The 25,047-nt window shown below is 54.7% G+C and overlaps 1 protein-coding gene across 2 annotated transcripts in view; it reads right to left on the bottom strand.

The window, feature by feature from the left end:
- Positions 1 to 25,047, bottom strand: part of WWC3 (WWC family member 3) — a 135,541-nt gene that overhangs the window by 21,525 nt on the left and 88,969 nt on the right. The window contains exons 10-22 of one of the 2 annotated variants that reach the window (XM_042974559.1): positions 23,742 to 23,831; positions 22,368 to 22,933; positions 17,067 to 17,187; positions 15,968 to 16,042; positions 15,054 to 15,140; positions 14,125 to 14,317; positions 12,432 to 12,578; positions 11,950 to 12,101; positions 10,315 to 10,480; positions 6,872 to 7,036; positions 4,122 to 4,214; positions 1,386 to 1,613; positions 822 to 949 (exon numbers count right to left, since the gene is read on the bottom strand). In XM_042974559.1, coding sequence (XP_042830493.1) covers positions 822 to 949; positions 1,386 to 1,613; positions 4,122 to 4,214; positions 6,872 to 7,036; positions 10,315 to 10,480; positions 11,950 to 12,101; positions 12,432 to 12,578; positions 14,125 to 14,317; positions 15,054 to 15,140; positions 15,968 to 16,042; positions 17,067 to 17,187; positions 22,368 to 22,933; positions 23,742 to 23,831 — 2,211 coding nt within the window. The remainder of the gene's footprint in view (positions 1 to 821; positions 950 to 1,385; positions 1,614 to 4,121; positions 4,215 to 6,871; positions 7,037 to 10,314; positions 10,481 to 11,949; positions 12,102 to 12,431; positions 12,579 to 14,124; positions 14,318 to 15,053; positions 15,141 to 15,967; positions 16,043 to 17,066; positions 17,188 to 22,367; positions 22,934 to 23,741; positions 23,832 to 25,047) is intronic. The other variant, XM_042974560.1, reaches the window with a different exon arrangement.

The raw sequence follows: 25,047 nt of genomic DNA, 5'->3' as shown, positions 1-25,047 counted from the left end.
GGGGGAGGGGAAGGAGAAAAAAAAAAAAGAGGTTAGAGTGGGAGAGAGCCAAAGCATAAGAGACTCTTAAAAACTGAGAACAAACTGAGGGTTGATGGGGGGTGGGAGGGAGGGGAGGGTGGGTGATGGGTATTGAGGAGGGCACCTTTTGGGATGAGCACTGGGTGTTGTATGGAAACCAATTTGACAATAAATTTCATATATTAAAAAAAAAAAGTCAGACACAAAAGAATATGGACATAACTAATTCTCCTACGAAAAGCAAAAACAGAAAACTGACGTATGCGATTCATACGGTCATATCGGGGGGTGCTGATAATGTTTGATTCTTGCCGTGTGGCGTTGCGACAACCCACCGGACTAGTTTACACGTACAAAAGGCACCCGTCCCTGTATGTATACTATGCTTCAATAAAAAGTTAAGTGAAGAGGCACAGGTGATACGTGTGTATATGTATGTAAACCACCGTGTTGTTCACAATAGCAGATATTTGGAAAGGTTGTAAAATAGAGTAGTTGGGCAAATTCTATCTTACATGAAACGTGACAGCCAGAAAGGCTAACAGGTTATGTGGCAACCCAGGATATTTTCATTAAAAGACAAAAAACGAAACGCAAACGGGAACCCGCATTATGACTGCAAGCAGCAGGAACCCAGTTCCTAGACACAAAGGAGCAGAAAACACCAAGATGCTGACGGCAGTGGGGATTCCGGGTTTGTTCGGAACCGCCCGTGGGGTTTTGTCACGCTTATGCTTGTGGTGACGACGAAGGTGTGACAGCGCAAGGAACGCAAGGAAGCGGGGCCGTGGCGCCTCTACCTGAAGGTCTGCACCTGGACGGGCTCTTTGTGGTTCTGCCCTCGCAGCTGGCAGACCCCCTTGGAGGCCTTCCTCAGCATCTTCTCAGCTGCCTGTTCTTGATGGAAGTCAAGTTTGGTCTGTCTCGTCTGGAAGAGCAGCGTGGGACGAACAAGGCGTTGTTGCTAAGCCGCTCCCAGCCGCCGGGTCGCGGAGGGGAGAAAGGCCTGCCCCATCCACAACCCCCCCCCGACAGGGAATCTTCACAGAGGCTACTGGGGTCCCCGGGGGGTCATGCCTTGCAGACACCCGACACGGAACGTTCCACCGCAGAGCGGGGAATGGCGACGCCAGCCGGAGGGTCCTGGGGTCCCTCCCTCCAGCGCTCCCCCCGCCACCCCGACCCGAGGCGGCTGCAAAAGACGTGCGTCGGCGCCACCGGGGACACCGGCTGCCTGGCCCACGGGGGGAAGGGACCCAGCTCCTTCACACGAGCACCCGGATGGTTTCAAGTACAGCTTCGTCAGCGCGACCGGGCGGGCCCAGGACGCCAAGGGGCCGGCGAGGCGGGCGCCGGCTTCCTACCTGCCTCTCGGCTTCCTTCAGCAGGCTCCGGAACCGCTCGTCGCGCAGCACCCAGTGCGGGAGGTCGGTCTGGCCTCGGAGCTGCGCGTCCTCCAACCGCTGCCTCAGCTCGCGCAGGGCGCAGATCTCCTCGTTCAGCTGCCGCTGCCGCGTTCTCGAGGCCTGGAGATCCAGCTCCAGGTCCAGGGACGTGCGGGCCATGAGCTCGGCCAGGGAGGCCCTGCAGGGCTGCGGGAGGCGGCAGCTGTGAGCGCGTGCGCTGACGGCGGGGAGGGCAGGGGCCGCAGCGAGCCCAGACCCCCTCGCCCCCCGCCAGGTTCTGCCACGCGGCACGCGGGCAGGGGAGGCGCAGCTGCCGCACAGGTCGGGGTGGGGGGGCGTTTGCCCACGCGTGGCCGATGTCAAACGAACCACAGGCGTGGGCGAGGCTAAGTCTCCAGTATCAAGTCAGTGACGCAGGTGGCCCGTCTCCCGAGGCCCCACGCATTTGCGAAAGCGTGAAGAAACAGAGCCGCTCAGACGGAGCTGCCGGGATCGGGGGCGGGTATGATCTTTCTGAGGTTCTGCCTGACAACATACATCAAGCCCCAAAACGTGCATTTTCTTTGGTTACGAAGTTTCATTTCGACTTGCACTTAAAAGGCCCAACTCAGGGCGCCTGGGTGGCTCGGTCGGTTAAGCGTCCGACGCTTGGTTTCGGCTCAGGGCATGATCTCACGGTTCCTGAGTTCGAGCCCCGCATCGGTCTCTGCTGACCGTGCGGAGCCTGCTCGGGATTCTCTGTCTCCGTCTCTCCCCAACTCGCACATGAGCTCGCTTTCTCTCTCTCTCTCTCTCTTTCCCTCCCCTGCTCATGCTCTCTTGCTCTCTAATAAATATTTCAAAAAACAAATAAAAGGCACAACTCATGACATGTAAAAGTAATCAAAAGTAATCCAATTAAAGTTTATGACCGAGGGACACCTGGCTGGCTCAGTTGGTAGGGCGTGGGACTCTCGATCGAGGGATTTTGAACTCGAGCCCCATGTTCGGTAGAGAGATAGCTCAAAAATAAAGTCTTAAAAAATAAGTTTATGACAGGGGCGGCTGGGTGGCTCAGTCAGTTAAACGTTTAGTCTGACTCTTGATTTCGGCTCAGGTCACGATCTCACGGTTCGGGAGTTTGAGTCCCAGTGCAGAACCTGCTTAAGATTCTTTCTCTCTCCTTCTCGCTCTGCCACTCCCGCCCCCGCTCACACTCTCTTGCTCTCTCTCTCAAAATAAATAAACGTTAAAAAATAAAGTTTATGACTGACCAAACCTAAATACAAGAGAAAACGGATTAAGTAAATTACAAAGGCAGCAGAAAATACAGCCACTGTAAAAAGTCGAACAAATATACTGGACAATCTTAAATGATCCATGCTAAAAGATTGCACAGGCACACACGCAAGCTGTCAAAACCTTCCCTCCCCGTAGAAGCCTCAAGTAAGCAAACCCGCCACGTTTAAGAAAAGTCCTGAGATGAAAAGCGAACTTTGTGTATGGAGTGGAGAACGGTACTTCCCGCTCAATGGGAGGCAACCTTAGGAACGGCACTCACTGTAGCACACATCAGTGGGCATCGATCAGTGGACTGAGGAACTGTATGCTTTCTACACCCACGTACACTATTGTGCACACGTACAGCATGCACGCATACGTACATTTAATGCAAATACACGACGTGACTTAACAAACGCAGGTTCATTTAAAAGCACTGCTGAATTCGCGGTAGAGCTCGGTTGGTTCTCCGCAGCGTCCGGAGGCATTCTGGGTCATCACGGCTTGAGGGGAGGGCGGGTGCCACTGGCTACTAGCGGATCGAGGCCAGGGAGGCAGCTCAACGGCCGCCAGCGCCCCGGGCGGCCCCCACAGCGATGACCCAGTCAAACTGCCACCGGCGTGCCGGCTGAAAAACACCGACGGAGCTGAACTCTGTCCTGTCTTCTCGTTCCCAGTCAGCAGCTGCTCTGAGTAGAGCAACGTGGGAATGTGGGACTTACTGTTTCTTTAAAAGAATCTCAGCCTGAAAAAGATAAGGAACTACTGGCTCACAAACTGAAGGCGGCACAACGCTGTCAACCTGCGTGATGTAGAGAAAGAACTCGGTGGGTAAAGGGAACGAAGGCGGTAAAACAGGCCTATGTGGAAGGCTCTGGGCTGAGACTCCCATTTTCTCAACTCTGTGTGTTCCCTTGTCAAAAAAGAGAAAAGGATGGTTTTTTCTCATCTAGGATGGTTGCTCATGAATGTATTATATTTAAAAACGGAAAGATCATGAATTATCCTAGATCATGATGTTATCTTAGGACATTAAGAAATATTGGCAATATTTCGACATTACATAGGCTTCTGAAAATTATAACGCAGTCAATGAGGAAATAAATATATTACCTTTTAATTAACGTGACCTAAAATATTACCTTTTTTAAATTTTTTATTGTTTATTTTTGAGAGAGAGAGAGAGCGTGCATGTGCACAAGTGGGGGAGGGGTGGAGAGGGAGGGGGACACGGAATCCGAAGCAGGCTCCAGGCTCCGAGCTGTCAGCACAGAGCCCGACGCGGGGCTCGAACTCACGAGCCATGAGATCATGACCCGAGCCGAAGTCGGACGCTCAACAGACGGAGCCACCTAAGAGCCCCCACCTTTTAACTTTTGTAACAATAACTCCCAGGGTAAGTCTAGACTCCGTATCAGTTTCCGTGGCACATACCTGCTTATAGCGAAGGGTTCGTCTTTCCAAGGTGTTTCGGACAAAGGGGGACTTCCGGGGCAGGGTCGAACTGTCGCTGTCACTACGATAAAGCTGTGCCAAAAAGAAATGAGGTTCAGAAACACTTTCGCAGAAATTCGATATTCATTCTCTCGGTGTACCCTGAACTGATCTCATTTCTCCTCACGGGTACCCGAACGCGCTCACGGCTACGGGGGCTTTTTAGCAAGACTTGCGGGTTCGGTGAAGACAAAACTACACAGGAGTTTCGAGTCAAACTGAAGACAAGCGAAAACAAACTGAATACGCAAACCAACCCCCTGTCCTCCTTCATGTGCCACATCAACGAAACCACGCGAAGTTTCCAGGGTGGTAGAGTCCACAAGATTTCTGTCTCATTGATACCAACTGTGACGGGACGTCCTGTGTGACGCTCAGGAAGCCAGCACGGACTTCAGCGCCTTTGACTTTTTATCAGGCGTTCTCATTTGCTCTGTTTCCGGCTTTGGCAAGAGCTGGGAAAAAACGGCTTTCCGAGAGACTCGTTCCTGGTAGTAGGACGAGCCAGCAGCCCTAACACCCGCTCTGCCAGGGAAAAGGTCTGCTTTTAAGAAGCAAAAGAAAGAACGCCTTCTTTATGGGAGCCAAGACATCTGATGGCGGGTTCGCGCTTCAGGATCCGTGTGTATCTGTGCGAAAGCCAAAGTCCTTGCCTTCGTGGCCGTATCTTCCATGCCAATTGACCCAGAAGACTCAGGAAATGCTGTGGCACACCAGTGTACGTGCCTCCCCGCCCCATCATCACAAACATACAAAAACAAAGAGACCTCTAAAAGCATCACTTGTAAATGCACGCTTTTATGCAGGGCGCAGAACACGGCACCAGAGGTGGAAACCTCTCTCTGGGGAGGCAAAGACTTCGTCCTTTACCTCCCTGCCCTGCTCACTGAGCAGACCCGAACCCACTCTGCAGTGGTTCGGCCTAAGGTGAGGAAGGGACGTGAGGGTAGCCTTCTGTTTCGTGCCTCCAGGTGTCTGGTTAAGCATCAGCCCCCACAGGGCTGCGGCCTGATGGGGCGGGAGCGTCCGGGCCTGACCCTGCGCGACCCAGGGCAGCCGCGATCGGACGCCTCGCTTCTGTGGGGAGACGCACAGCAGGTCTGGCAAATGGCACAGGAGCAGCTTGGGCCACGTGGCCCCAACCCCCTCCTGTTCACCGTCCCCCCCACAGGATAAAGGATTAACTTTTCCCCAAGAAAGGTTTGGTCCTTGCCTAGCTCCCGGGAAGTGACCCGTGAAGCTCTGGAATGTCTTGCCTAAGCATCCCTGTTTACCTGGGGACCTCGGGCCAAACCACACAGGCTCTGCTGACAATGTGATTTATGGTGGGGGCCTCAGGCCATCGGCTTGACCTCCGGAGGGGCTGGAAACTAAGGTCAGCCACGCAGGCCATCAGCTATGCCTACGTGACCAGCCCCCCACAAACCCCTGGTTGGCAGTACTCCATGCCTGCGGCCTCTCCCGGCAGTGACCAGTGCCAAGAGCCATCCGGGCAACTGGAAGAGAACTGGGAGCTTGCACCAGGTCTCTCCTGAACGGTGCCCTATGCGCCTCTTCCCCCTGCCGACCTCGGTCTCTATGCTTTCATTGTAATAAACCACAATCACGCGTGTAACGGCTTTGCCGAGTTCGGAGTCCTAGCAAGTTCCTGAACCTGAGCATGGGCTCGGGGACCCCTGGACCACGCTCCCAGGCCTGAGCCTGATTCTCTCGTACGACTGAACTTTGCTTTTGCCCAAATGGAGCCAGCTCCTTGGCGGGCCCCTGCAACCGAAGGAGCTTTACCTCCACGAGCCCGATTCAGAGGTGGGAAGGGTCCAAGTTCTCCTCAACCCAAACAGCTGCATCAGGCCACTGTGTCATGACTATTTACCCTTCAAATTCCCTTCTCTTTCCTATTCCGTGCTGTTACTGTCACACCGCCACTGTTCGCCAACCCCCAACACGCTGTCCTATCTTCAAGGACCACAGCGGATTGGCTCTCCCCCTCTACCTACCTCGGGGCTCTCCGTATCAGAATCATATGGGGGCTTCCCCAAGCCTGATGCCCAGGCCCCACCATGGCCAATGATGAATCTTGGGAACCCGGGCACTAGCATTTTGTGACGCCCTCCCACCTGCCCAACACCCCCACCCCCCACCATTGCCAACATGACTTGACCGCACGGCCAGCCAAGGTTGAGAAGCACCCAGCATCTCCCGCCATCACCCTCGGGGGGAGAATTTACATGCTGGGGGGGTCAGAACCCTGCCTCAGTGTCCGGAGTCTTCAAGGTTGCCATCCTCCCTGGGACCCCGCTACAGCTACACTTTAAGACCTCCAACCACTCAGTGGCCCGACTTCCCAATCTCAATCCAATTCAGGATACTCCCTGTTCCAACCTGTCATTCCTTAGGCCGATGTAGAACTGATTGGCCCTGCTTCCCGGGTACCACGAGCTGGTGTGCATACAGACTGAAAATCTGGGGAGGAATGTATTAGAATCTCGAACAGGTGCAGAGTCACATACGCGTGGGTGAGGGGAGACGAAGCCACAACACTGATTTTCCATCCATACACGCGTGGTGCTCATCACTGGTATGCATGGGAACACGTGTGTCTTTTAGCATAAACAGTGAAAATAACACACGACAAAGGGGGTGGGGGGAAGAAAACAGTCCAGACAGGTGGCAACGGAATTTCAACTTACTCTGCAGACATACTGGCTTCGTGCTCCGGGGGAGAAGGTCTGCGAACGGACAATCGTGCTACTCCGGACAAAAGGCGACCCACGGGCCCTGCGGCCGGGCCTCTCCTTCGGAAGACTCGCGACTTCTTCTGGGAAGACATCTTCTGTGTTGGTTTCTTTATCAACCTAGACAGTAGCTCATCGTTACCATGACTTTTTCTAGAACACGAGCAATAAGCTTCACATGAACCGTCCCGGCCTTCTGCCTTTGGAGTTCTAACTGGCATTTGATACTTACGTCCAAAACAACTTCTGCTAATTTCTCCCCCTAATACCCACCTCTCCACCTCCTCCGAGAACCCCTACCTTCTGATGGTTCATGCAAAAAACAAAACAAAAACCAAAACAAAAAAAACCCAACTTCCTGTCATCCTGGACTCTGCTCTCTTTCGTACACACCATATCTGGTCCGAGATCAAATCCTACTGGCTCCAGGTTTATGAGGAAGCATGTTTTGACCGCTTGTCACCAACCTTCCATTTGGGTCACCAGCATCTCGCGCCCGATCAGCACAGTGGGTTTCTCACCGGTGTCCCCCTCTTCCAGATCTCCCTCCCCTCCCCCATCTCTTCTCAACACAGTCACCAGGGAGACTCCGGTGAGGCCGAAGTTAGATCTGGCAGTTCCCCTCCTAGCCACACGCTCAAGTGAACTGAAAACAGGTGTTCAAACAACTACTTGTACACGAACATTCAAAGCCGCGTTATCCAAACAGCCAACGGTGAAAACAGCCCACCTGTCCATGCACGGAGGGCAGTTCCCAGAATGGGCAAGTTCCCGGGCAGGAAGCAGACTGCTGGCGGCCAGGGGCTGGGGAGGGGGGCTGGCAAGTGAGTCTCATAGGCACGCGGTTTTACTTTGGGGTGATGGAAACGTTCTGGAACTAGGCAGAGTGGTAGTTGCTTGCACTGGCGACATACTAAATGCCCCTGAATCATTTGCTTTGAAATAGTTCATTTTCTGTCAATTACATGTCAAAAAATTATTTTATTCCATTTATTAATTTATTTATTTTGAGAGAGAGAGAGAGAGAGAGAGAGAAAGAGCACGTGCGTGCATGAGTTGGGGAGGGGCAGAGAGACGGAGAGAGAGAGAATCATGGGGCTCGAACTCACAAACCGTGAGATCATGACCTGAGCCAAAATCGGGAGTCGGAAACTTAACCAACTGAGCCACCCGGGTGCCCCCCCAAATTATTTTAGACAAAGGAAAATCAACGAGAAACCTTACATCAGATCAGGTCAATCCTGGGCCCCAAACCACCCACCACTTTCCCAATCATCTCAGAGAAAAGGGAGGGTCCCAAGTGGGCCCTGTGTGATCCGGTCCTTCTACTTTTCTCTGTCCTCGGCTCTGACGACCCCCTGCCCCACACCGGCCTCACTGCTGTTTTCTCAGCCCCCACCCCTGCCCGTGGGCCTGCACGTGCAGCTCCCTGTACCTGAATGCCGTTCCCCGGCCCCGCACACAGCCCCGCACACGGCTCCTTTCTCAAGGCCTCCGCTCAAAAACTCCCTTCTCGGTGAGGCTTCCGTGACCTTTCATTCTTTTTTATTGTAAAAACCACATAAAATCTACCACCTTAACCATTTTTCAGTGTACAGATCAACAGTGTTAAATATAGTCCCACTGTTGCGACACAGAGCTCTAGAACTTTTTCATCTTCCCAGACTGCCACTGTCTCCATTAAACGACAACTCCCCGTCCTCCCGCCCCCTAGCCCCTGGCCACCACCTCCGTGCTTCCTGTCCGTAGGAATCTGACCGCTCTAGGGACCTCCTGTACGTGCAATCATTCGGTGTTCGCCCGCCTGTGGCTGCCTTATTTCGCTTAGCACGACGACGTCTTTAGGGTTCGCCTCTGTTGCAGCGTGGAAGGAGGATCTCCTTCCTTTCTGAGGCTGAATAACATCCCGCTGGGTGGCTGTGCGGCGTTTGCCTTATCCACCCACCTGCCGGTGGACACCGGGGTGACTTCTACCTGTAGGCTACCACGAATAACGCTGTTAGGAACCTGGCCGTGCCAGTATCTCCTGCAGACCCTAGCGTCAGTGTGTGCAGACCCTAGTGTCGGGATACACATCCAGAAACGGCACTGCTGGATCATACGGCAGCTCGGTTAAGCTTCTGAGGAAGTTCTGTATTGTTACCCGTAGAGGCTGCACCGTTTCACAATCCCGACCTTTCTGAGATATAAACGCAGATCCCTGAGATACACTCGCAGCCCCCGTGACTCTCGCAAGCGGCGAGCACCCTCGTACTGTCCGGAGTTACCCTGCTGCCCGCCTCCCCCTCGAGGCACTATTTCCTCCACGGCCGCGTGTGCAACGCCTCGCGCCTCCCCGTGTGCACGTGGAGAGACAGTGCAAACGCGGTGAGGGACTGGCAGCTGGGGAACCCGGGTGCGAGGCGGGTGGGCGTTCGTTCTACTATCCCGGCAAGTCGTCTGTAGATGTGAAGTATTTCAAAATGCAAATCGGGGCCTGGGGATGACGACAACCCACCAAACCAGCCGGCCACAGCCCCCTCCCCGTTTGAGCCGAAGCTTTCAAAGGTCTTGAGAAGCTGCCCGATGGCCATTACCGGCAGCCTAGCCCGAAGCCACCCGGTTGGGGCCGCGTGGGCCGCGCCTGGGGAAACTGAGGCAGGCGGGTTCCACTTCTCTCAGTACTTGTGCTGTGAGGGGAGAGCGGGGGCCACGCTGATAAAAAGCTTCGGGGAGTTGAACCGTTTGGGAACAAAGTCTCGACAGAGCGCTGATGCGGTGTCTCCCCACTTCTCCGGCTTCCTCAGACACACATCACCGCATGCGACCAAGATTTCTGCACTGAAGATACGGCCGCGAGCACAGCTAAGATCGGGTGAACAGAAGGGGCAAAGGGACACTTCACAGTTCGTCACGTCACCGACGGAGAAAAAAGACCATGAGTGTCCAAAACCCCGGGGACTCACAAAACATCCTGAGCCCCGAAGATGGGAACGGGTCATCGCCCCACAGCACGGAGGGGTACAAACCTACCAGGTTTCGCCGTAGCCGTCCTTTCATTTTACTTGAGAGCTGACGGTACCCGCTGGGCCCATGTGACTCTGTTTCCAGATCTAGGCCCTCATTTCTCTCCCTCGGCTCCCAGTGAAATACCACCTTGGCCGTGCCCCCCCCCCATCCAGCAGCACGGCCCACGTTACACCACACCCTCCCCACAGCCCCGGTCGCGGGCAAGCCACACCACCCTACTCTCGCGTATGAGTCTGTCGGCCCCAGTGTCTTCTCGCCCACCCCCGCACCGACTCCCTCGGTTTCCCAAGGAGGATGTGGGCCCTCCCGCTCGTCGTCCAGGGCGGTGCCTGGGACGGTGCAGCAGGACCTCGGGGGGCCGCATAGATCCCTCACCCTCTTCCACTGACCTTAAGAGGTGGAGGCTGAAACTTCTCGGGGCTGTAAGGGTCTGCCTGGCCGGCAAACGTGTGTCCACGGATGGGGTCGGCGCCGACACAACAGGGCTCGGGGTGCGGGGGGCTGGTCTGGGCGCAGCTGCTACAGCCGCTGTCCACCGAGTCGGCCTGCCAGCTCCTGAAGGCAGACATCGCGAAAGCCCAGACAGGTGCGTCAACGCCGTCTTCCTTCCCCCCGCCTTTTCTTCCCCAACATGGCCTTCCCTGTCCCCCCCCACCCTCTTCTGTTCTTTCTCAGGAATTCCCAGCTGAACTTGACTCGCATGGAACGGAACGGATGCTCACAGCTCCCCAGGATCTCGTTTTTGTTTTTCATTTTGTGGATCCTTCCCTTGCCTCCCCAGCTCACGCACAGAACGTTCTGTGTAACCTCCATTCAATTTGGTAAAACCCCTTGGCAGAGGTGTGGCGTCAGAAAAATAAAATATATCGTTTCTGACAAAACTGGAAAGACAAAACGTGCATGAAGGGGCTGAGTCCCCCGCCGCACTCAGAGCACGGCAGCAAGACCCACGCGCCTTCCGGTGGTCGGAGAGGTGCTTCCTCAAGAAGTAAATGGGCTTTTCTGGTTTAGAGGGAAGACGACGTGACAAGGGCTTTCAGTGAGAAGGTCTGTCTGTCTTTATCACCCAATGGCAGCTGCCGAAGATGCCAGAATCCTGAACCCTCTCTCCCAGGCCCTCCCAGCTTCCCAAGGGTCCCTGAATACAATGCTCCCCCCACTGCCGTGCACTTTCCCTCCCTAAAATCAATTCCTAAAATCAATTCAGGGAAAGCTATCGGGAAGAAGCAGGAAGCTTTGGAAATAGAGGATGCTCTTCACGGAGAAACAGGCAAATAAAGCAATACAAAAGCGCCTCCAGAAAGGACCAGACAGAAATCCATTCACTCGAAGAGCCTGTCCGTCTGAATTATGCCTCTAACCGCAGAGCGGTCTCTACCGAGTCAAGGGTTCACCAAGAGGCTGCTTGAGGTACGATGCGAAGGGACAGTGCATGACTCCCCGGGGGTGAAATGTCCAGAACAGGCCAATCCACGGGGACAGCAAGGAGATGAGCGGTGGTCAGGGGCCAGGGTAAGAGGACAGCGCAACTGCTCTAACGAGAGAGGGGTTTCTTTCTCATGTGATGAATAAAGTGCCCGGAAATCAACTGTGGCGAAGGTGGCACAACTCTGTGACTCTCCCAGTCACCGCGGACTCGTTCACCTGAAACGGTGAACCGCGTGGGAGGGAGATCATAAGCCAAAAAAGCTGCTTAAATACAACTGAAAGGGACCTTATTATACCAGTCCCGGCAGAGCAGAATACTTGTAGCCATTCACAGCCGCTCTCTTTCGGGGACACTCCACAACACGAGGAGAGGGTGAAAAGCCTGCGCGGGGAGCTGGGGACAGGGGTCAAGGTACCGCCTCCTATGGCGCTGCACGAAAGTCCCCGTGAGCATCCCGGCCGTCGGGCGGCACGGAGTGTGTGCCCGGCACGTTCCACGGAGGCGCGGGTGAGAAGAGCCTCTTGCCCCGGGGCCCTCTGCCAGGGCGGCGGCCTGGCGCCGGGCTCCATGCGCCCGGCGCGCGGAAGGGCCCTACCTCTCGGACACGGCCTCGGCCAGCTCCTCCTTCCGCTCCATCTCAAGGATCTCCTCCTCTGTGTACTCCAGCTTCACGCGCTCCTCAGCCAGCTCACGCTCCACGGCCTGCAGCTGGGCAGTGGTCCTGGCCAGCAGCGCCGTCACCGCGTCCTGGGGGGGGGGGGGCGGGGGACAGGGCGCACCTGAGCCGCGGCTGGCCACGTGTCGCCGGGACCTAGCCTGGCCGGCCCGAGCGGCTCCGAGGGCTCGATTTTAAAGCCACCAACGTGTGGCGCACAGTCACCAGCTCGTCCGCGTTAAACCCGCCGTCACGCATGGCCACAGCTACGGAAACCTACTTCCGTGCCGTCCCCTGACACTGCCTCTCGGCGCCACTACGTTCTGATGCCAAGCGCGCACAGACGCTCGTGAAGGGTGGACTCGCGTGACGGCGGGTGCGGGCGGCAGGAAAGCGGTGGCGCCACGGGTGGGCACACGTACCGTCTTCCCGGCGACGGCCAGCGCGGGGTCCCTGGCGGCGGCCCCCGGCCCGGGCGGCCCGCAGCTGCCGAACACCTGCACCGCGTACCAGCGCAGCTGCATCTCGCCGGACCCGTCGTAGTCGGCCAAGTTGATCTGAGCGATGCCCTGCACCAGTGTTAACAAGCAGAACGGGCAGTGAGTGATTTCGCCTTGACAGCCAAGGGGGATCTTGTAAGACATCGAGGTCGCCCTCCAATCTTAACCGGAAAGACGGAATGTTTTCATTGCTATTCGAAGGACTGCAGGAAAATGGAAGTGGTCGCACAGGATCTGATTGAGGGAGGCTCCTCGACGGCTGGTTCAGCCCGCGGAGAAAGTGCCAGAAGGGGGCCGGGGGCAGAGAATGGGCAACGTGGAGTGGTGGGTGGGGCTCAGGGTCTGCCAACTGATGAGCCGCTGATTCGCTCAGGGATTTGTGAAACAAGAGAGGGCTGGCTGACCGCCACAATCTAGTTCTACTGCTGAGGGGGGACACCAAGGAGAACAATTCCAGTCTGGGAAAGAAGCCACCCGGGCTGCCGAGTTGTGGCCCGGGCAGCACGTGGCTGGGGGTACTGAACGCAAGCTGCTGGCGCTTAGTTCCTGGGATACCAGATAAAAGGATAGCCAGGAAATGTGAACTTCAAGTAAACAATGCATTCTTTTAAAGCATAAGTATATCCCAAATGTTGCACGGGACACTATACTCAAAAAAGAACCCATAGTTTATGTGAAATTCACATTTCATGAACCATCCTGTATTTTAGTTTTTAAAAAAGTGCTTTAGGGGAGCCTGGGTGGCTCAGTCGGTTAAGCATCTGACTTCGGCTCAGGTCATGAACTCACAGTCTGTGGGTTCAAGCCCCACATCGGGCTCTGTGCTGACAGCTCAGAGCCCAGAGCCTGCTTCGGATTCTTTGTCTCCCTCTCTCTCTGCCCCTCCCCCACTTGTGCTCTGTGTCTGTCTCTCAAAAATAAATAACTAAAAAAAATTTTTAAGGTGCTTTATTTAAGTTTATTTCTTTTGAGAGCGAGAGAGTGGGCGTGCGCACGCGCTGGCGTATGCGTACACGAGCGGGGGAGGGGCAGAGGGGGGGGGGTGGGGAGAGAGAGAAGCCCAAGCAGACCCCAAGCTGGCAGCACAGAGCCCGACACAGAGCTCAGTCTCGCGAACCGTGAAATCATGACCTGAGCCGAAATCAAGAGCTGGAGCTTAACCGACTAAGCCGCCCAGGCGTCTCCCCATCCTCTATTTTTATTTGCTCAGTTTCTCAACCGTACTTCGTTCCCTCAACTGAAAATGGGGGCAATAGAGCGGTTTTGCAAGTATTAGTTGAGATGACATAGTTGAAGTAGGGCACACCTGGCGAGACCAATGGCTTTCTGTCCTCGCGTGCACTCCCAGGTACAGGCGTCACGCGAGGGGACGACAATTTCTCAGCAGCCCACCACAGGTGAAACGAAGGAGGGAGGAGAGGGAAGGAGCGAGCTGGAAGGAAGGAGGGGATGGAGAGACAGAGACAAAGAAGAGAGAGAGGCAGGCAGAAAGACAAGAGGAGAAGGGGCAGGAGCGAGACCGAGACCGATGGGAACACGGGGGAAGGAAGGAGGGAGGCGGGGAGGCGAGCCGAAAGGAAATGGGGGGAGTGTGGGGAGGAGGGGAGGGACATACCAGCAGTTCTTCCTGCAGCTGCTGATTCACTGAACACACATATAATTGAAGTGACTTCAACGTCAACATGCTTGAATGCACAGGGATTCTGAAAATTTCATTAAATACCAGGGGGGCCTGGAATCCCAGAGCCTTAGAGCAGTAAGTGTTTGGTGTGCCGGAGTCGATCGGTGGCAAATAGACTCGGATGTGTCTGGAACCAGGAAGCGGGAGGAAAAAACAGAGAGGTGACACTTACTGACAGATCTGTGTGATTGAATCCACGAACCACACGCATGGATACACACGTAGGTCTCCCTGTTCGGATGCCCACGGGCCGAGTTTTGAAGTCTTTCGGAAAAGGTCCTTTTCTCAACTAAGAGTAAGCCCAAAGAATTTACGTACCCCTGGAGACTAGGGGGGAAGACACGCGTAAAGAGAAAGGCTTAAAAGTCAGTGCCTGGTAAGTGGGACCCATCTCCGGCTGCGGAGCTCACAGAGGTAGCGCCTTCCAGCGGCAACGACGCGTCTTTCCTTCTCCTTCGCGCAGACAAGGGCCCCCGGGGCCCAGGGAGAAGGCTTTCTGTTCCCCTTGTGGGATCAGAGAGCTGAGCGCCACATCACCCAGCTCCCAGACCAGGGTGCACATTTTAAACCAAAACACTGCCACTGGCCACTTTCTCAGCATCGCCGCGGCACATGACCAGCCCGGCCCGGCTCCCTCAACTTCGTCTGCCTCAGGTCACGATGACTGTCTCTAAAACTTACGATCCTTTGGGTTTCAGACCTTTCCCGGTATTTTCTCAGGAATACGCTTTGGAACTCAGGTTCCAAAGCTGCCTCTTCCCTCTCGAAGCCGCCGAGCAGAACCGGTCGGCGAGCAGGGCTGGCGAGGCGGCCAGGAGCGCGCCCCCCGAAAGGAAACGCTGCCGGCCAGGTAGCCTACTTACACTTTGCAGTCCTCCTTCATGACCAGCCCCGCAAAATTCTTTAGTTGGAACACATTCACGAGAAGACATTCGCTGGCAGTGTCGAGCCTAGAAAACAAAACGCGAGTTCGTTGAGCGCACATCCCCCACGGTGGAAACTTCCTTCGGACCGACAGTGGCGGCCCTCGACTGAGGGCGGTTTTGCACCCCCCGCCCCCCGCCCCCAGACGTGTGCGAAGTCAGGAGACGTCTTACTGTCGTGACCGGGGGCGGGGGCGGGGGGGGGGGATGTTATGTGTCAGCGGCACCTGGGGAGCGGGGACCAGGTTCCCGTGCCACACCCTCCAGCACCCAGGTCGGCCCCCACGGCAAAGAACGACCCAGTCCCGGACGGCCACAGCGCTGGCACTGAGAAACACCCGGCCCAATGACGGGGGTGAGCCAAGGAAGTCGTGGGCATGCACGCCTCCCGCCTTGCTAGACGCGACACCGCTGGTTACCGCTCTCCCTGAAACGGGGACTGGGACCCAAAGGCTCCGCGTTGCGGCCCACCCGGCTTCTGGCTGCGGGCACGAGGGGCTGGGCCTCCCCGTCCGTGCCGCAGCGGACACGGGCTGCTCCAGGCGGAGCGTGAGCTCGCTCCCCGGGGCTCTCCGGGCCCCCCGCTTATGGCCCCTGGTCCCCAGCTCCACGAGGGGTCATCCCGGCTGTGACTCTCGGCGCTGGAGGCCAGCGACTGAGCGGCTCAACCCCAACCCTCCGTCCCGCCACCTCCGTCCCCTCAGCCGAGACGCCGAAGCAGGCTGGGGGTGTCCAGGCCGGGGGCGGCACCCGGACCACGGCGGGGGGCTCCCGCCGGCCCGCCCGGCCTGGAAGCGTGAGTCGCCGGATGGGCCCCGCGCTACAGATCATCTCTAGGAGGCTCCTGTACTCACAAGAATCCAACGTGGATCTGGGGCCCTTCGTTACCACAAGCGTCTCCATGTGCAGACTCCTCGCTATCTTCACTCCTGAACAAACCGGAAGTCACAGGGTTATTCCGCAGGGAACCGATCAGCGCCGCTTCGGCGGAAGCCCTCTCGTGTCAGAGGCGCTTCTCACCGAGGAGACCTTTCTTAAGTTGCGACATAAACAAATTCTTTAAGTGACTGCACTGTCATGGGCCCTGGGGACCTGCCATGCCCTATCTCAGTGGGGACCTGCCTACAAAGGGTTGTTGTTTTTGAGAAAATAACTTGGGATGTCTTTCAAAACCACGTGTGGTATTCAGGGCAAAGCTCAAAAGTAACTTTTAAAAAACTTGTGATAAGTGAAATGTCTGACAGACACCTGAAAGGAAACAATGACATCAAACATATCAAATCAAAATAAAGTCCAGAATCCCCAAAGGTGTCCTGTCACTTTCCTTCAGCTTAGGAAGGAAGGGAAGGAGGGAGAACATTCACTTCTAACGAATGCCTTTCTAGAAAAGCGGGTGTCTCTTGTACACGGGTTCTCCTGTTCCAGCTCTCATGGGCTTAAGCCTGAAACTGGCCAGGGCCAAACAGGAAGAAGTCGTCCTCGAACCACGGAAGGAGGGCCAACCTCCAGACGCCACACAGAAGTCAGAGGAGTTTTCTTTGTGGCTCGCTAAGGCCCAACCTATCCAAGTTGAGAGAAGCCAGGCAAAGATTCTAGCCCTGGAGATACACGCAAAGTTTCAATATGTGGAAGTCTCAGTGTGTACACGCGTCGTGCTTAACAGTGACACTGTGGATGGGACGCCTGGGCGGCTCAGTCGGTTAAGCGCCCGACTTCGGCTCAGGTCGTGATCTCACGGCTCGTGGGTTCAAGCCCCGTGTCGGGCTCTGTGCTGACAGCTCGGAGCCTGGAGCCTGCTTCGGATTCTGTGTCTCCCTCTTTCTCTCTCTGCCCCTCCCCTGCTCACGCGCGCGCTCTCTCTCTCTCTCAAAAATAAGTAAACATTCAAAAAAATTAACGACAAAAACAGTAACGCTGTGGAAGGGCTGCTGAGGGAGAAGATCGGCTTCTAACCTTTTGGTTGGAGGCTCAAATACTCCACTATCGCTCGCCAGTGAATAATCGGACAGGCATGCAGACACATGGCGTGCTCTCCTCTCCAACCTCGTGGCGCTGTCCTCTCGAAGAGTCACCGCTACAAACAAGAGACACGCCGGGGGTCAGGAGGGGACAGCATGGGAGGCCCGGGACCGTGATGCCAAGAAAGGAACACTCTGAGTCAGCGCACATATGAGATTGCTGAGCGTTCCAGAGACACGCCATGATACAGACATGCACATCATATACATGCATATGTTTAAATATGCTGCACTTCATTTTTCTTTTGATACTGAAAATTTGCGGGAACAGGCTTCTGGTTACTTCTTGAAAAGCTCTTTAAACAGTCACAGATGTCTTTTCACCTGCTTAACCAGCACACAGAACAGAAGATGACAGGGGGACGCCCCTTCGTATCACACTTGGAGAAAAGACCGTCATACCTGAAAGACCGGGCAAGAGACGTTACCCCGAATGTGGACAGCAGCTGTCCTCCTAAATGTATCTGAGCAGGGGACAGGGGCATTTTTCATTTCCTTCCTTATCCGGCATGGTTCCTTCCCACATTTTATACACTAAACACACGCTCTATATTTTATCATCAGAAAAAAAATTTTTTTAATTATCCAAACCCTAACTAAACGCGGTGACTTTCAGGACACGGCTGACCCCAGACATGGCCTTGGCAACAACCCCTCTCACTGCGGTGTCCTCGGCAGCCCCGGGGCCAGATCGGCGTCCCAAATGGCTTTTCTGGGGCGAACAAGCCACCCTGACGAGGCAGCTTCTTTTTGCCTCGTATCTATTGTAATCAAGAGCCCAACACGGCCTCGGACATTCTTCCTTCCGGCATTTCATCGACTGCCTCTGCCCCGTCCCTCGCAGCGACAAGGCCCTTTCCACCAAGCCAAGCCAAGCGGGCATTCGGTCTTCCCGCGCCACGTGTGAGTGTGCACACGCGAGCGTCAGCGCTCCCCGGGGAGGCAGACGTGGTTAGAGCCCGGGTGCAAACGCGGAGCCCCCAACGGAGCACCGCGCCTCGTGACGCCTCTGCACACACTGCACGTCCCTCTGGCCCGTGCGGCTCCTCTTCGGCCGCCTGAGCTCCGAACGTGAACATCTAGGCACCCGTGCACCCCGGACAGGGGGATACGTCCAGTCCACCGACGACCAGCTCTCGTCTCAACCAAATTATTCACGTACCAATTAAATCCAAACGCGTTAAAGAGCGACTGCAGGCTCCTCCCCGGTCGGGGACCGAGGCCGGCTCCATTCTGGGGTGGCCGGAGGCACCGACTCTCAAAGTCCAGCTCTTCCGGTCGCCCCCGCCACAGGGGAGGCCCCGAAGTCCCCAGCTCGGAATTGCGGACGGAACCCCGGTTTGGTGCCCTGACCCCCAGCAGACGGAACTGCTCCCTATGTCCGTCCCCGGCCCGGACACCCAGCACGGCTCCTAGACGTGGCTTTGCGTTCCGTCCAGGACATAACTAACACCAGGCAGTGACCCCGAGCACTTCCAGGTAACCCGACGGTACAGCTCTAACAAAATTTCTCCCTCATTGCAATGGCAGTCGATGAGGAGAAAAAGGAAATGAAGGAACGAATCCTCAGTGATCCCAGGCTTCGTCACCACATTCACGGAGCAACTGGCAATGGGAAGCAGTTGCCAGAACGAAGTATGGTGAGCCGTTGCCCCGGGTGAGAAAAAGCACACAGCAGACCCCACGTTACGTGCCCGGCCGCCTGCTCTCAGCCTTCAAGGCAACCGGCTGGACCACAGGGGGCAATGGCAATGAGGCAAGGAGGAAACAACCTTCCACACGTTCACCTTAGGAATCTCTGACCTTTCCATCATTAAAGACAGACAGACAGACAGACACGGAGACCCGAGGACATCAACACTGTTTGACGAAAAGAAAATATAATGAAAATCACATTTGGGGCAAAGCTGGCATACTAAAACAATGTAAGCCACTAACATCCGGGAAAAAATACAGAGGAATGAATACTTAAAGCATTTAGAAAAGTTCTTAGACGACTTTAATAGCCATGATAAATACTAATGTTGAAATAATAATTAATAATAATAATAGTAAGATATGCCCTTTGTGGCTAAGCTCCTACCAGCCTACAGACATTGATTCATTGCACAAAGATGTGCCTACTGCCTGACCAACAAGGTGAAGAATTCCAAGGTCACTTACAGCGAGTGTGTCTGTCGAGCCGCATGAGAAAAGAGATAAAAAAAAAAAAGCATAAAGTGAAAAAACTGCAGAATTTAAGCCAACAATTTTCAACAGAGTATAAGTATTCGTAATAAAAACGCCAGTAAATGGGTGGACAAAATCAAGGTTTTCCCAGATTTAGATTAGCAAATACTAACGGGAAATGAAAATAGGAAAAGATTTCAAAACCTGACCTATTTGGCTTTTTTAAAGATTTTTGTTTTTAAGTCATCTCTATACCCAACGTGGGGTTCGAACTCATGACCCCAAGATCAAGAGTCGCATGTTCCACTGACTGAGCCAGCCGGGCACCCCGGCACATTTGCTGTTTAAAATCCAAGGAAGACAGGGGCACCAGGGTGGCTCAGTCGGTTGAGTGTCCAACTCTTGATTTCAGATCAGGTTGTGATCCCAGAGTCATGGGGTCGAGCCCTGCACTGGGCTCCGTGCAGAGCGTGGAGCCTGTTTGGGATTCTCTCCTCTCTCTCCCTCTCCCCCACTTGTGATCTCTCTAAAAAAAAAAAAAAAAAAAAAAAAAAAAAAAAAAAATTTTTTTTTACCCAAAGAAGATAAAAGTATAGTAAAAATATTTAAAATGTTACAGATTACAGTCTATCTTCCCACTCCCCGGTCCCATGTTTTGCCTCCTCAGGCAAAACACATTTAAACACATTTCTTCCACTTAAAACACAATGGAAGAAATTATTCCTAGGGGCTTGCTTTGTAAGTTTGGGCAATTTAGAATTTTATCTTACTAAGATTTTATCTTTCTAAAACTTGCTGGAGGTCAAACTCAGACTGTTTTGTTCCTAGGGAAACTAGAAAGTCAGAGGGAACCGCATGATGGCAGGGAGGCATCATAAACGAGGGCTGGGCTAAAATAAGGAAGGTACAGAGATCCTTGCCAACTGTACAAAGCTACGATGACTTTGGGCTCAAGCGTTCCCACACGCATCAAGAGAGGCCAGAAGTCACCCTGTGTCCATGCCTGAAGCTCGTTACCCAACCCAGCCTTCTGGGAGCACCCACCAGGACCAATTCATTCACTGAGCTAAGTATTTCTAAAGACCGGAGTCAACTGACAGTGTCATGTAAGAATCTACCACGAGGTGGCGGTATCTGACCGTGGAGCAAGCAAATACCTCCCTGGCTAAGGAGTCTGAGCCATTATAATGTCAGCCAGAGTGGGAAGAAGAATAAAGAAATCAGGATCAGAAAGTCAGTCAGCTCTTCTCCATCCCATCCCGTCTTTCCCTCGGGCCTCGTGTGGATTTTCTGCCTAACAAGACTACTTTTGCATCTCAACCTTTATAAAGACGGGCTGGTATGGGAGGCAAGGCACGGAGAGCGGTGAGCTTAACGACAGATGTGCAATCCGGTCCTTGTTTTGTGTTTTCTTTTTTGAATCAAAGGAGTAAACACGGAGCACTGAACCTGTGACTATAAAGAGCAAAGTGAATGAAGGTCACCTGCATATGTGAATTACCGTAACAATATACCCGGGGGTATGAAAGGTGTGTCTGCAAACACAGAGAAGGCACCAAAGTAACAGATGCCGGAAAGCCACCGGGCTGCCTGAGGACCTCACAGCTCCCTGGTTACGCACGTAGGTGCTAACGGGGAAGATTACTATATCACGTACATAACAACCAGTGTGGTTGTATCGATAAAACTCAGGGTAACAGAATGGTGGAGAATGCAAGAGCCCATCAAGACCGCCTCGTTCAAGGGCAGGGAAGCCAAGATTCAGCCAAGTCCAGGGATGCACTCAAGGTCACACAGCGAACCAGTCAACAGGGCAGGGAACAGAATCTGGGCCTCTAAGCTGCGAGTCTGAAGCCGTTCCCACCAAAACCACCTGGTTCTGTGTTCGCGTTCTATTTCTGCCCCCTGCTGCTGAACTACTCAACGGTACACACCCAGGGTTTCTCAGCGTCGGCACTACCGACATCTTGGCGGATCATTCTCGGAGGTGGGGGGGTGGGGGCGGTGGACTGTGCTGTGCACTGGAGGATGCTGAACCGCATCCCTGGCTTCTGGCCACCAGATACCAGCAGCACCTCCCTACCACCACCTCGGCTGTGACAACCAAAAACATGTCTCCAGCCACTGACAGGTACCTTCCAGAGTTCAAAAACTCCCCTGGTTGAGATCCAGTAAGCTATACAAACACCTAGCGTTTGCTTAAATGGAATGTCTAAAACCTTTCTGCCATGTAAAGAAAAGTTCGGGAACTTCAGGAATGAGACCTGGTTCTCGATCCTCTGTGAAACCCAAAGAAGTTAATCTTGCGGGAGGGTTGGCTCAAAGAGGCGCACGGGGTCAAGAAGAGGAAGGCTGGAGCCCAGGCCCTGCTTCGGGCACAAGCCATCAGCTGGAATATTCTGTAGAACGGCAGTCCAGTTCCCCACACGGGCTACGAGCGGACGGACCCTGGCGCCAAGCAGAAGCCGAATGAACTCGGACTAGACGGACCCAGTTTGTGCGCCTCGATTTGAAGACTACCAGAAAAATCGATTCGGTGGAAATGACTGATGCTGACTGGCACGCCTTTTGAAATGACACCAATTCTTTTCAATCCCATGTTTGATAAATTACATCTTTGAAAACCGTAAGGCCAAAGAAGAAGAGACGAAGTCAGAGGGACAAAGGAAGAGGGATCTGTGCTGGGCTACAACCCCACTGCTGCTCCTAGGCCGCACACGCCCCGGAGAACTCACGGAGGCCCCGGTACCTCTGTAGCAGCCTCTGAGTGTGGAAGGCTGTGGTTCTTCCCGTCCTTTCCAACAGGCAAGCGCATTCTGAGAACGAGCCAGATGCCCGGGAAAGGCGCCTCTGCCATTTGAACGATGTCTCCGGGACACAGGCACGAGGCCCAGCTAGGAGAGCACACGGACGGCAGGTGCGCGCCTCCTGGCCCTACCAACGGTCTGGAATTGAGAGCTCGCTATGGAATCGGAGAGCCGGCGGGCTGGCTTCAGTGCCACTGCACGCGATCCCTTCCCCGATTCGGAAACCCTTCTCCCCCCTCACAGGGCTCATCAATACTTACTTGCGCCCGCGGGAGCGGCAGCCGCTTGGGGTCCTCGCTCGCGAGGTCCTTCCCCGTCCCCAGGGAAGCCGTGCGGCTGGAGGGACGCCGTGCCCTGCGAGTCTTCGTCCCCCAAAGCCGAGGCCTGAGCCCGCAGTCTGTCGAGCGCGCCCAGGCCGGGCACCTCGAGGCTGTCCCCCAGCTGGGCCAGGGGCGAGTCGCGCGAGGCCGGGAGGAAGGGCGTGTCCAAGGGCGAGCTCGGGGGCGACAGAGAGGACAGGGAGGAGCGGGAGGACAGCGACGCCAAGGACTGCGGCGTGTCCAGGGAGCGCCTCTGCCTGTGGAAGCCCGAGGGGCCCGGGGGCTCGAAGAAGGGGGCGTCTCGTCCCAGGGAGTCGAAGGGGATGAGGTCGAAGCGCAGAAGCTGGCCGCACTCGGCGTCCGGCCTCTCGTACTGCGGGAGGCCGTAGATGTCCGTGAAGCTGACGGAGCTCAGGGAACCGCGGCTGGAGGCGAGCGAGCCCCGGCTGGAGGCCAGGGACCCGCGGCTGCTCCCTGAAGACACGGTCAGGGTGCTGGCAGACAGGCTGAAAGGACAGACACCCCGTGCTGTGAGACAAGCAGCCTGCACACCCCGGCTGGAGCCCCACCATTCTCCGCTGCGAAGCTGAGCGTCCGGTCTGTTCTAGAGGGAACGAAACCCTGCCCAAGGCTCCCGTGAACCAGAGCGGGTCTTTAGCCACTTGCGAGCATTTAGAAGGCGACTTCGTTAATATTCCCTTTGTTTCTTTCGAATATCAGCAGAGAGCAGCAGTTAGCATCAGAGACTCACGCCCGAGTCCCCGGTCCAGCTCAGACGCAGAGTAGCTGGGTCCGCTGGGTCAAGCTGTCTGACCTCTCGGAACCCCCTACTTTTTCACTGGGAGCTGGGAAATAATTCCTGCTCCCTCGTGACATTTTTAGGAGTAACTGAGGAAATACTACATAGATAGCCCTTACATTATGTTTCACGATACGGTAAGTACTCGAAAGCAGAAGCTATTACTAAGCATCCAAAGCTTACTTTACAAATAGTCATATCATTAAAAAAAAAAACAACAGAAAAATATCCATGGGCATATGGAGATGAATATACATGCTTCGGAAGCGGTGGATTAAATTACAAAACCGACGGACGAATTTGACTTCAGACTCGTCATTCTGCAGCCAAGTCTGGTTCTCCTCATATTCCCTGAATCACACATTAGCAGCCTCTCTGAAAAATACAACGAAGCTGCTTTTCTACCCTGTGTTTACAACCACTTCCGGCTCTAAGTTCTGGTACGAGAAAAACAAGCCAGAGGGAATGATGACGTTCACGGACGCGTGGTTCTAACGTGACGGTAAGTTACCCACCTTTTTAACTGGGACTGGAGATAGGACGCTAGGCGGGTAGCCTCTTCTAGCTGCATAAGCAGACAGTTTCTTTTTTCCTGAAGGAGAATCCTGTAGGTAAGAAAACGGTCCGTTGGTGGATTTTTCAGAGACAGAGTGAGTGTATTTTCCCAACAAGAAATGCAACTGTGAATTCCCCCCGCCCCCAAAGATTTAGGTTTGAAAGACTAAATTCTAAAAAACCACACTCAGGTCACAAACACCAGGATAACACAGACTGGTTTTGTCTTGCTTGAAAACGTACCCCCAGCACCCTGAGCAGTGCCTGATACACTGTAGGAGCTCAGCAGGTGCGTGGCCGGGTGGACGGACGGACGGGTGGACGGATGGGTGAGGGGGTGGGGCATATGGATGGGGGGAAGGGATGGGGGGTGAGTGGGGGATGGGGGTGGGCAGGCACAGAACAGACAGAAAGGATGAGGGGCTAGACTAGAAAATGGACTCCAATGCAGAACACGCAGTAATCTACTGGAATTTCTTAGAACAAACCCGGGTCCCTCATTTAAGGCCTCTCCAGGCAAAAATGCATACAATTCTAAAATCTACAGAATTAAAAGATCAGACACAAACAAAACAGCAACTGTCACAGGGTTGGAGACAATTTTTCTCCTCTTTCCGCTTTTTCTACTTTATTATTTCTGAGATGAACTTTTTCCACTACACTAAGCCCACTGCCTAGAATAGAGCCTGACACGTACAGGCACTCAACAGTCACCGAATGAATGTATGAATATGTTTGCCTCAGAACAAAACAGTCCTTGTTTACAAATCAAACGATGGCATTGTAGCATGGGACCAAGTAGGCACCCTTAAAACAGCTGCTCTGTCCTTCGACAGGGGAAAGGATTTATGCCGTCCCGATCCCCAGTGACACTCACGACCCCGGCGCCAAGTTCCTACCTGACAATGAGGACACGGAGGCCGAGACGGGCAAAGACTGGCCAAGCAGCGGGCACATCTCAGCCCTAAGACGCCAACGTCGGTCACTCTGGCCCAGCTCCACACCGGCTCTCTCTCACACCCCTCAGCCTATTCGCAGGGAGAGCCTCCTACCTCGGGGGCCCACACTTCCGGTTCCAGCACGCATCAAGTGGAGGGAGGCAGGCGGAGAAACAGGCCTGCCTCCACCAGGCCCACGCTTCACTGCTGCAGGCGCCCTCGAGGGGCACACGGCTGCAGAGAATGCTCCCGAAGCGTTCGGTGCGAAAGCGCTGCCGGCACAAGGGTGTGCCGTCCTCGCCCAGGGCCGTGTAGTGGCACCCGTGGA

The sequence above is a fragment of the Panthera tigris genome, chromosome X, assembly GCF_018350195.1.
Source record: "Panthera tigris isolate Pti1 chromosome X, P.tigris_Pti1_mat1.1, whole genome shotgun sequence".
In the NCBI taxonomy this organism is placed as follows: domain Eukaryota; kingdom Metazoa; phylum Chordata; class Mammalia; order Carnivora; family Felidae; genus Panthera; species Panthera tigris.
The sequence above is the reverse complement of the archived record's forward strand: the minus strand, read 5'-3'. Positions and strand labels throughout refer to the sequence as shown.